Raw genomic sequence first — 12,270 nt, 5'->3', positions numbered from 1 at the left:
GCATCTCTATAAATGAATGTCCCATAATTTATAAAGTACTCATGCCTGTATCCTGCAGACTTCGTTAGCTCCCTGGGAATGAGTTCTTTTGTAATTGTGGCATGTTACATAACCCAAATCTATATAGATATAATATAAAAAGGTGATACACCTCCCTTAGTGATACGGCAGTAAGAAATCACATAGGAGAAGTAACTTAACTTTGCTTAATGACAGCTTACCCTGCATAACAGATGAAAGAAGCCACTGGCAAGAACCCAGTTCAGGAGTGGGGGCCCAATGGGTAGAGTCTGCCATTTTGTCCATGCAGTGGAAGGATTTTCAGGATCGGATGGCATTGTCTTCCATCTGTCTGTCGGCTTCAAAGGTGTTCCGGGCAATGTTCCAAGGCCAAACAAGGCAAAAGAGGATACAGATTGATGCTGTCTTTGACACACAAAAATAGTATACAATGGTCCTCAGTGTGACTGCACATTTTGAAGTTGTCCCTAACTGTCTTGTCTTATGATGCTTGCCTGGCATTTTTTATATAGTAAACCCCTATGCTAAATCTGGCTCTGTGTCAACTGTGTATGTGAGTAGAAAAAGGCAGATTTATAAAATATATTTGCACAGAGCACAGTGAGATATTAAACTTATACACTTATTACAATGCCTTTTGTAAAAAGTAAAACTAGAATTAAAAACACCTCCTGTAAATGATAGGGGGACAAGAATATCACCAAATTACCAAAGTAATATGAAAAGGCAAATGCAAAGTACAAGCTAAGCAAAATTCAAATAAATGCTGCTGCTTCTCTCTGCTTTCTTTTTGTACTCATGTTAATAAGGTATGATAGCTTGCCCACTTGCCTATCACAAAGTGCCACAGTATAGCAATCCTCTTTTTCTCTCCCTTCCTCTCAATACCCACCTCCCTACTCCACATTCATAAAGACACTGGCCAAGAAGGGGCATTAAAGGATTAGTTCAGTTTTTTTGAAGTCAAAATTATCTCTTCACAAGCATGGTATATTTTAGTTTACCACATGAAATTGCATTCAAAAGTGAAGCATATCTTATTAATTTATAAAAATAACTATCCCTTTCTTGATTTTTATAATTGAGTAGATGGGTATCGGGGCCCAATTGCGGAGAGGAAAACATGACTTCCATGTTTCTGAGGCATGATTATGACAACAAAAGTAAACTGCAAATAATATATGTTATTACAGATTCTTGATACTATTTTCTTTTGCTTGCTTCTCTGCTTTGTCATGAGAGCCATTAGAGGACTTATGACAAACCTTGGTATGGCATGCACAAGCATGATAAAGAAAAAAAAATGAGCAAAAAATGAAATAATAAGGCGTGCAATAGATTAAATTGACATGCCACATTGCAACTATCAATTGTTTTAATGCATGATAAGTCTCCCTTTCTGAGGAGATGGTAAAATAAGAATAAGGACAACATTTTTGAGTGAAAACTCATTGACACTCACTAATACCAATCAATTTATAAATTGAGAGAACCTGCAGATTCCACTTAGAAGCCAGAGCTAGGGGGACACTACCCTGGATAAGTGGGTTAGGAAGATGGATGGATGGATGGATGGAAATAATATCTGTTCAGTTGTCATTTGGTGGCATCTTGTATGCCTGCTCAATATTTTCTCTTACTAAAGCACATGAATGCTTATCAATCGTGCAGCAGTAGACGGTCTTTGCGAAGTAAAGAAATAAGCTTTGTGTAAGAATATACGCAATTGTTAAATGTACTATTTCAGTTATTATTATCTGGTTATCTGCAGAACAAAAACAGCAATTCACATCTGGACATCTTCATTCTATAATGTCAATATCGGTATATAGTGATAACTTTTTGTGGCGAATCCAAGCCCCTAGGGCTGAAAGAGTCCCACAGAGGAAGATAAATGGGGTAGCCAGCAAAGTGAAGTGCACAGACAGTCTTATTTTAATATGGCAGAAGCTCACAACAGTGGTTTTCTTATTTTCCTTCTTAAAATGACATGGACACAACGTTTTGCAATATGTGTTATCCCAAGATGCAGATCAATGCTCAATAACATTTGACTTGAAAAATTGACATTTTTAGTAAGAGTTAAGGCTTTTTCATCACTTTGGGTCTCTGGTGCCCATTAGCTGCATTATAAAATGCAAGAGTGGACTAGTTGTTTTTTTTTATTATAAAATGCACTTCACTTCGGAACACAATTTGCTGTGGCAAACTATTATATACTGTACTGTACACCAGTTGTGAATAAATCACTTCATTTTTGGGCCTCAGCTCTCATGTCATTTTATCTTATCCTTGATAAAAAGTAGCAAATATTATTTGTAATGATTTTATTTGGTGTCCTTGTGTTGTGGCTTGTACTGATATTTCAATGAGCTTGGCCAAATCATATTCTTTGCAATTAACATTATTATGACAATATGTAATGCAAATTATAGTAAGTATTAAGATGTCCCTTGTACTTTGTTTAGGTATTCATCATTCCCCTGCTGGAGAATGTAACTTTGACAAAAATGAGTGTGAATATATACAGGATGAGAAAGACAAAGGACAGTGGATTCGAAAAAGGGGCCAGACCCCAACATCTTATACTGGGCCTAAAGGTGATCACACAACAGGGGTGGGTGAGTCACATTATTATTATTCTTATCTTTTTCTCAAATTGAGGAAGAAAGCACAGTTTATTTGTACACTAAAATCATGACGCGGCACAAACTGATTAAGAAAAGGCAGATAGCTAAACATATACTGTAGTATGTGTGCAAATTAGGAGGACAACAATTATTTGACTGTATAAGGCAGCCATGCCTCATCCTTGAAATTCTAGTCTTAGGATACAGACCTTCAAACTGCTATGTTTGTTACCTCATATTTTTTTCATCAGTTTCACTATGAAATTTGCAAATATTTTTGATTTCAATTGTTGTTTGCTTTAATTTGTCTTCATGGTTTCTGATCTTCACCTGTTTGTGGCTTTTCTGCTTTATTCATCTCCTGGATTTTCTACCTCAGAATACTCTCATTGTGGACACTCAGTCTGTTCCTGGGTTATACTCTCAAAAAACATTCTTACATTCTCTCCTTTGGTGCACCTTAAGGTCTGCCAATCCCTAAACTCTGCTGCCTACAGACATTGGCATGTACTGTACAGTTAGTTTATCATTGCCAGTTCTTTCTGTTCTTTGGAGGTTCTTTAAGTTCAAGTTCATTCAATAGCTTTAATATTTTGACCCAGTTTACTGTCATTTTTTTTTTAGGTGGGGAAAAGGGCTTAAAATACTGCATTTTATTACAGTAATAATCCCATGTGTCTTAGATTTTCATGTTACTTATTGAACAAACTTTTGTTGGATTTTATTCTGCCGTGTTCCATTCTTATAATGCCCTTGGTGCAGCATCTGCTTACAATAAAATAAATAAATATCTTAACATAAACATAGAAAGATTGTTCAACATAGATGATAAGTAACTTCAAAAGTTAAAATCTTACTTCTAAATTCACAGAAGTACAAACTAAATGGTAATTTATTTTTTAAAACCATCATGCTTTCCTCATTGTCGGCTATGGTCAGTACTCTCAGCCACTTAATGCTAAAATAATACTATTACCTTTTTCACTTCCAATGTTCCAATTATTTTAGCAGAACTGATAATTTAATGTAATGCCTTTTCAGGTTACTATATGTACATTGAAGCTTCACACATGTTTCCTGGACATAATACCCGTTTGCTGTCCTCAAATCTTCGTGGATTTCTGCACCAGCAGTGCTTGACCTTTTTCTACAGCATGTATGGGTCTGGGACTGGCATGTTAAGTGTGTATTTAAAAAAGAACGGAGACAAAAGAGAAATTTTGCTTTGGAGGCGGAGAGGAGAACAAAGTATCTCTTGGCTTAAAGGCTCTGTAGAATATGCATGTGAGCAAAACCACCAGGTAAGTAATGATCATTCCTTTGTGTTAAAGTGGAAAACCTCAGTTCAAAAGCATTTCAAAGGGTGTTAACAACATTTAATCTATGTGTGGCCTAGAGCAGTTTTTATCACCACCACTATCATTAATGCTTCCATTGCAGATTGTCTTTGAAGCAATTCGGGGCATTTCCATCAGAAGTGATATTGCAATTGATGATATTGTAATGAAGAAGGGACCCTGCAAAGGTTGGTTTACTTCTACTATAATAAAGAATTTACATGTATAAATATACAAGAATGATGTCTTATTTTGTACTTGTAGAAAACATTCAGTCAACTTCTCTGGTGTATTGGGTACAGTTTAAATTAATTTATCTATACTAAAGACTACAGATTTAATTTTATATAATACCAGACCCTAAAATAAAGAAATTAATAACAGTAAAAGTTAAATATTTTATAAAGAAATTTTCACTTCCAATAACAAGGTCACAATTCCTGCTCTATCAAGTAAGTCTGCCTTTAATAGAAGTTAAATTCTATAAACCTAATTTAATGATTGGATATAGATTCCCTTTTGCAATTCTTTACTTCCATTTTCTTCCTATTCTAATATTGCACCATTATGTGTGTTTTTACTAAACAGGCTTTTTATATTAATAAATGTGAAAGCGTTCTTGGAAAAAAATGTAAAAAGTCTCATATAACTTGTGTTGCATTATACACATGTCCGTTATCCATTTATATGGTCAAAACTTCTGTGCATTTTTTTGCTACGATATTATTAATAGCTACTTTCTGAAAGCTCTTGACCAATAAATGAGGGAGAGAGGTGGATCTTCTTGTTTGTCATTGGACAGAACTGCTCACCATTACTGTTCTGTTACATCATAAACTGTTTTCTCTTATTTACAGTAGCACTGAGAAAGTTCACATCAACTTTTATATTTTGTATATTTTCCTCTTTTATTAGTCCAGCAGCCGCTAAGATCCCCAGTATGAATTAATAAAAACTCAGGGGGAGGTGAACAAACAAGCTGCTTGTACGCCAACTCACATCTTTGGCTTCTTGAGGTATATTAAATATGAATGTTAAGAAAAAGGAAGTGAATGTAAGACTTTTATCTGGAAATGAATGGAAGAGTTAAAGAATTATGTAAGGATCTCACTATAAAAATCCTCATAGGGTGAAATAATATGTACTCAGTATTTACAGTACATTATGATAAAACAACCACACAGTACTTTTTCAGCTCCACCACCACTTCTCTCACTTCTGTGCAAATTGAATCATTCTATGGCTGGCAGTTTGGCCAAATGTATGTGATAAACAAAAGACGTTCAGCCCGTATCAGCTGTTTTTTTCAACTTCTAGAACATTATTACTATTATTATTATTGTTTTCATTTGCTACTCAGCCATAAATCAACACATGACTTCCAATTTGAATTTGTACATTTTTGATTAATTTTGTTCCATTTGTTGCATTCTGTTACTGGATTTCAGTAGTTGGACTTGTTTGACATTTGATTGCCTTTTGGTGTCTTTGTGCCTCTTTTCTCCTCTTGTGAGCTTTTCTTTTCATTTTTGAAGTTCTAAAAATGCATTTTTTGGTGCACTTCTGTGTAGAAGCTGAGGTGTTCAGTCATTTTTATTTTGTGAGGCCTTTAGATATATTAGTGGGACATTTTAGGTATATTTTTAAAGATTAAATTCCTTTCGAATCTGCAAGGCCTGAGGCAAGCCAGTAGAGCTGGGAATAGACCCATTGGGATGAAGCCTTTTTACAGGTAGGCATAAGAAGCCTAGCCTGCTCAGTGAAGCCTTCTGGGGTCATCAAACACCATTCTATTTATGGTTCTGTGACAGTACAGGTTGGCTCCACACTCCTCAATTGGTTTTGGGAGCTTTTCCAACCTGGCACCGTTGATAGTCTTAGAAAGAGATAAACCAGGCAAATGAGGACACACACATGCAACAAAGGGTAGGTGCAAAAAATTATTGAGTGCTTTTACTAAAATCCCAAAAGGAAAACAGTGCAAATAGTTCAAACAGTGCAGTGACTCAACTCATCAATAAATAAATAAATAATCCAATAAAAACAGTGAAAATATGGAGGTTGAAAATTCCAAATTAATAAATCCATAAAAATGAGTTTAAAATCCAAGGCAGACCTTTAAAACTCACAAGCACCAATGCTTCCGTTTAAAATTGAGGTCTCCTCTGCATACCCTAACTGGGCTCATGCAGCCAGAGAGGAGGCCCTACCAACAAGTGCAGTCAATCAACACCTGTCTTGGGTCCCCAGTGCTGGCCTTTGGCATCCATGGGGTGCTGTGCCAAGCAGCACACCTCTCCCAACGCCTACCCTTTGGCGTCTGCGGGAGACAAATCAAGCTGCTCCTACTCTCTGGCAATCGCTCAGTACGATCACCCTGTCTCCAGCCCCAGGCTCCTCTCCCTGAGGCTCACTCCCGACCACATGTCTGTGATGGTGCAGGTCAGCTGCACGCTACCAGGTCCATCTGGGAAGCCTCTTGAACCCACCATTGCCCACCATTTCTGTGGGATGTGCCTAGAAAATGAAGACACTCACTCAAAACAAGGGGGGGGGGGTGCAAAAGTGAACATAGTGGTTTTATTAAAACCATCAAAAAACAAATATTGTCCAAAAAGTGCAGTGCTCTCTTCAATAAATAAATATTCCATTAAACAGGTGATAATCCATGGGATTAAAATCAGATTAAAACCAACAGCCATTGGGTCCTTCATATTCTGACAGGCGAGCCCAGCACCTCTACAATTCTGCCTCCCTGGCTCACCCATTGCTCTCTCAGGCGGTGGAGACTCAAACAGCCGCAGTCCTCACCACCCGACTGCCGGCAGGACCACTCAGGGTTGGTTGTCCTTCTGTCTTCTCATACCTTGGATTCATGGGATAGGACGCCACCTTGATCATTCCCACTCATCAACAATATTCAGTAGGGGTGATCCACACCTAGAGTACCGATCTTTCACTCTTTTGTGGGCCTATGACTGCGCTGCATTGCACCCACACTGCATCCTGCCTCTCTCCACAATGCTATTCTTATGGTGCTCTCTCCCTATCTCATTTTTGTACTTCCCCTTTGTCCCATGCAGGCTTCTTTAACTTCTGCTTCCTAATTGATTTTGGGTGCAAGCAGCTGCTCCCTCCATGGCATTATTGACTGATCTGCCCGCCACTACACGTGTATGAGGCTCAGTCAGTCAGCTCCCCAGTGAACGCCTTCATGAACATCCGCACCCAATTAGAGTCTGCACCTTCTCAGGGCATGATTATTTATTTACAATTGGCAACTGATTTCCTAGCCACGGATCCACTATGCCACAATGCCTCCATTCTCAACATTAATTTTTCTGTTCCATCTGTTAACATTTTTTGTTCACTTTCTTGTCCTGCTATCTTGCCTGATTGGCGCAGGCGTGATATGCCTCCACCTCTAAGGTGTGAATGAGGCACCTGACTGATGTTCACTTTCACATGTGTATGCGCAATTAGCCAGGCATCCCAACTATCCCAGCCATCTCAGGAGTGAAGCCTGCTCTCACAGTCTCACACCCAATTGGAGCCTGCACTTTCAAGGACAATATTATTTATTTAAATCTGCCCTATGCCACGGACCACATATCACAGGTTCTGACTCCAATTCATGACAACAGGAATTTTACGATGTTTTCTCTAAACAAAACTCATTAATACTTCTGTCATAGACCACAGTGTAACTAACGTACTGTCTAAAGTAGCTTTGCCAAAGGAATATATCTACCTGCTCTCCTATGTCGAGTTAAGAGCCAGTTTCCTTCTAAACCTGATGGCGCCTTATGGGCAGTGTTATGTCATAGTAAACACTATTTTTTGTAAGCTTTATTTTGTTTGGGAATGATTCTGAATTCATTTGAATTTTCCAATCTATTATTTATGTGATATGAATCACATGTCACATGAATCATAGCATGAGTTGAGATTATCCTTTAGTTGGATAAAAAAACAACAAACCTTTAGTGTGAACGATTTTCTTTTCTGAGTAGGCCAAGCGTTTTGTTTCGGTTTCAATCTGTTTTGACTTGGCGTTTTATTTTTGGTTTGGTCGCTTGTGGTACTTTTGATTTCCCCCTTTAGACCTTTGCCTGGCACTAATTAAGATTCTGGTACAGATTACTGTCTCCTGGTATTCATCACTTACAATAATTCGAGAGATACTGTTTCATCACAAAGAGGTTCATATAATGAAGACATTTACATGACTCTTTGTTTCATGTGACTATTTTGACAGATAATCTACTTAAATGTTTCAAATACCAAAGCCAGTTTACAGTAATTCCATGTTCTCATGCTATGGGAATTTTCAGACTTCCCACATGAGATGTCTTAGCTTTGTTGTGTTCAGGTGAATTACCGGTTTGCTCTTTGAAGGAAACATAAGGTTGCTGTTGATTTGTTTGTCGATCTGTGGAAAAAGCAATTAAGGATTAACTGTAATTTTTGTAAATATAAAACACAAACCAAATTCTTTAAGCATGCATCTCTCCAAATACAATGATGCAGCTATAAAGTTGCATTTCTGACTAAGTATATTTTTAATTTCTTTATTTATATTATTCAATGTTTTCTCTTTCTCCAGATTGTCCCACTGGGAGCTACCAGAATGAAGGGCATTCTGAAAAAAACCTTCATTTGCTTTCTGTCCCAAAGACAAATAACCTCCGCATTTGTCTCACCAATCATGTGTCCTTCCAACTATTGCCGCCTTTATCTACTTCATTTAATCCACATTACCTAGAATGTGAATAATATATTTATACACTAAAATTGAGGAGCATATTAAATTAATTAAGGATGGATATAATTCTTACTAACTGCAAATTATGTTATAATTTAATCCACAGATCTGGAGGAAAGATCATTTGACCACTCAGGGTTCTCTGAAAACTTCAATGTCATTGATTACTAAAAAGGATTGTAACGGAGAGTGAAGATAAAAGAAGAACAGCTAACATAGAAAAAAGACGAGGAGACTGAAGAACACACAATCTCAAAAACATTATATTTGAAGAGTCACCCTTTTTCAGTGAATGGATGAAAGCAGATGTCCAGCACTGGATTTAAAGGAAACATACAGCATCAAAAAGAAAACCAAATCAATACGGTACAATGAAATAATCCAGTACAATTATGCACCTTAGTGCCATCGGTTTTTTGTATGAGTATTAAATGAACAGACCTGTTAGACTTACAGCACATGTGATGTTTTAAAGACCAAAAAGCCAGTCTGTAGCTACAAATGTGTGTCTGTAGGCTTGAGAAATATATGCACTGATTCCTAGAGTTTTCAATACCATAATTGTTTAGTTTGGCTTCTATTGTGAATAATATTCACTGTCAGTAATTTACATGAGTGTCTTGTTTATGAAGTTGGAAAGCAGGTGCATTAAGTAATATAATGAAAAGATTAAAAAGCACATATGCATAAATACATATATTTTAAACAGCATTTTCTCTCATGTAAAACTTTTGACATTTACTGTATATTGATTGTATCCCAATACCAATAACTTAAAGAATGAACACTATTTTCTTTGCATGAAGCGGGCTTCATGTGGATGCAGTATAATTATTTTCTTAAAAAGGAAATTTGTAGCTTTTCCATACGTTGGTCATTATATTGACATGAAAATAATGCACACCAAAATGCATTTCACAATTCAATGTGTTAAAAAAACAGCACTGGAGAGGTATGTACAGGCTGAAACTAGAATTGATGGCCTGATCCTTCACAGTATCATTTCTAAAAAAAAATACAGTTCCTGATTTATCATTTGTCAAATGAAATATTTCATTTTTACTGTATATGCACTGGAAATTCACTGTAGTGACATTTTCTACAGATACACCCTTGCATTTCTTTAATATTCTCAAGTCAGTAATGTACATGGTACTGGCTGGGGCAAAACCTGAGAGTTATTTTAATGTATGTTTTAATTTACAATAAGCTCCTTACTGAGATACATAGGTTTCCTACACTTAAACAAAAAATAAGTTTTGAGATTATTCAGAAAAACACAGAGATGATTAACAGCATGCATATTTCAATGTGTTACTCTTAATCAAATCCATGTTACCTGAAGTGTTTTCCAGATCAGTTTATTTGGTTCATAAGCAGTCTCCTTGTGGGCTTGTTGCTGAGTCAATACCGTTTGTATAGTCATGTGCGCGTGTTTTTTTTTTCTTTGTTTTGTTATTTTTTTGGTTTAGGATTGACGAGCCTCACTAGGCAATAATAATTTTTACACCATCATCTGAGCCTCTTAGTGTTTACTTGCTGCAGAATTTAAACAGTCTGTTCAGTGTCCTCTAACAGTGCCCTTCTTAGGTCTCAGGTTTTGTCTTGTTGTTTATTTTTCTGGTGTTTCAACATGTTTGTGTCAGCCCTTGAGTTTTGAGTTTCACTTGCCCTTTAGTGTGTGTAATGCTAAGCTCATACTGTCACATTGCGTGACTTGACTAAATTCTTGCCTGGTCATTCGTGTTCTTCTTCACTCCCAATCAGCTTACTGGTCTTAGAAATTGCGTTCTCATTGACTATGCTAAACACCCTTCTCAACACTCCGGACATTCCTTCTGCCAGGTGAAAACCCACCTCTGTGGCTGACGTTAAACATCACTGGCACAGAGAGATGCATGCAATAAAAGGATTAATTTGAGTGATATGGGCAGCAATGAAAATGGGAGCCTCTACATGTAATTTCCACAGAAAAGATGCTGCCAAGCAAAATGGTAGGATGGACACAGTCAATAGGATTCTGTGCTGGTCATCTCATTTCCTGAAAATTCAATTTACTGAACAGTGATAAATGCTAAACAAGAGGAGTCTCAGAATGAATCTTGACAAAAATTCCGGCACCACAGGTGTTTGGTTCTATCCGTGACATGTAGCAACATTACAATGACCTTTTGATTTTTTTTTCCGCTCGCCTTTATTTTTGCTCAGTCTATTTGCTACATATGTTACCTGATCCACAAATTATGAACTATATTTTCCATGCTGGCAAAAGGCCTCATTCTTTGCAAATGGCAGTCTGCTTAAGAGGTAAATAATGAAATATGCTCAGTACAATGTGGTGTGAAGTGGTATGATATCCAAACTTCTATTTTATAACTAGTTTAATCAAATAGAACAGCATATAAATCTGAAAGAGAGAAAGTAAAGGATATACCTTGAAAAAATAAAGTTGGAGATGCTTAAACCTCCTAAGGTGTGCAGAGCTGAGCTGTACCCCCATAATGCATGATTTTAAAGTAGCATCTTTTGCCAAAAATGGATTCTGGTTTATCAAAGTATTTACACACTCTTACTGGGGATATTTAGAAACATGAATGTTTGACAACAGGATGTATACAGAAGACAAAGAAAACATATCTTGATAAATATCATTTTAACTTTTCACTAAAGCAGAAAATAGTAAATACCATATGCTTGTGGTGCTAATACACCATTGCTGTTCAACATTGATTAATTGACATTAATTAATATTAATTCACTTACTGTGTAAGGAGGTGAAGTTCATGGACTTACCCATTTAAAAAACTAGGGGGCTTTGCCACCTGCTCGCTTTGCTCGCCAACCACCGTGCGGGCGCTACACGCTAGCCACTTTGTGGTTCAGCCTCTCACGTATGGGGATGTTGATGTACAATTTAAACATTGTATTGTTATTTTCATGGGAATTGTTACATATGCATAATAGAACTAACTATTTTACATTTCAGCTAGTAATTAACCATATTAAAAAATAGTAAAACGTAATAATTTGAAAGTAAATGATGTTTCATATTGCGTTAGATTTATTCATTGCGTTATATGATTTTGTTTGGTTTGGATTTGATTCTGTGTTTGGACTTATATCATGACAACACAACGTATAGCTGCCCATGAGTGAATTTCGTTTCTTTCTCTCTAATAAATAAACTGACTTTTTCAAATGTTTGTCTCTGTGATTTGTTAATTGCCTTACGGGAAACTTTAATGTTTTAATAAGAATGTAATTTTAAGATCTCCTTTGGTGTCTTATGTTAACAGCGGGAGATGTACTACATTACCTTTCTTGGATACATCCTTCTTTCTACAGTAATTCGGCCGGTGGAAGACCATACAGTGTTAATGGTTGTAGATATTCTTTGGGATATTGTAAGCTGATGTTTTCATCTTCCACACGATCAACACCAACTGTTTCGGCATAGTCTACTGATATGCATTTAACCAATTTGCCATGTAACCAATCGACATTTTTTGCGTTAATT

General features: G+C 36.7%; 1 protein-coding gene across 2 annotated transcripts in view; it reads left to right on the top strand.

Annotated features, from left to right (window-relative positions):
* Positions 1–11,925, top strand: part of mamdc2a (MAM domain containing 2a) — a 150,201-nt gene extending 138,276 nt beyond the window's left edge. The window contains exons 11-14 of one of the 2 annotated variants that reach the window (XM_039750739.1): positions 2,490–2,642; positions 3,693–3,952; positions 4,092–4,176; positions 8,860–11,925. In XM_039750739.1, the coding sequence (XP_039606673.1) occupies positions 2,490–2,642; positions 3,693–3,952; positions 4,092–4,176; positions 8,860–8,924 (563 nt within the window). In that variant the 3' untranslated portion in view covers positions 8,925–11,925. Of the gene's footprint in view, positions 1–2,489; positions 2,643–3,692; positions 3,953–4,091; positions 4,177–8,859 lie in introns of those variants that run through there. The other variant, XM_039750740.1, reaches the window with a different exon arrangement.
* Positions 11,926–12,270: the final 345 nt, after the last annotated feature.

This window comes from Polypterus senegalus, chromosome 4 (assembly GCF_016835505.1).
Source record: "Polypterus senegalus isolate Bchr_013 chromosome 4, ASM1683550v1, whole genome shotgun sequence".
Classification (NCBI taxonomy): domain Eukaryota; kingdom Metazoa; phylum Chordata; class Cladistia; order Polypteriformes; family Polypteridae; genus Polypterus; species Polypterus senegalus.
Note: the sequence above shows the minus strand (reverse complement) of the source record. Positions and strands in the feature narration are given on the sequence as shown.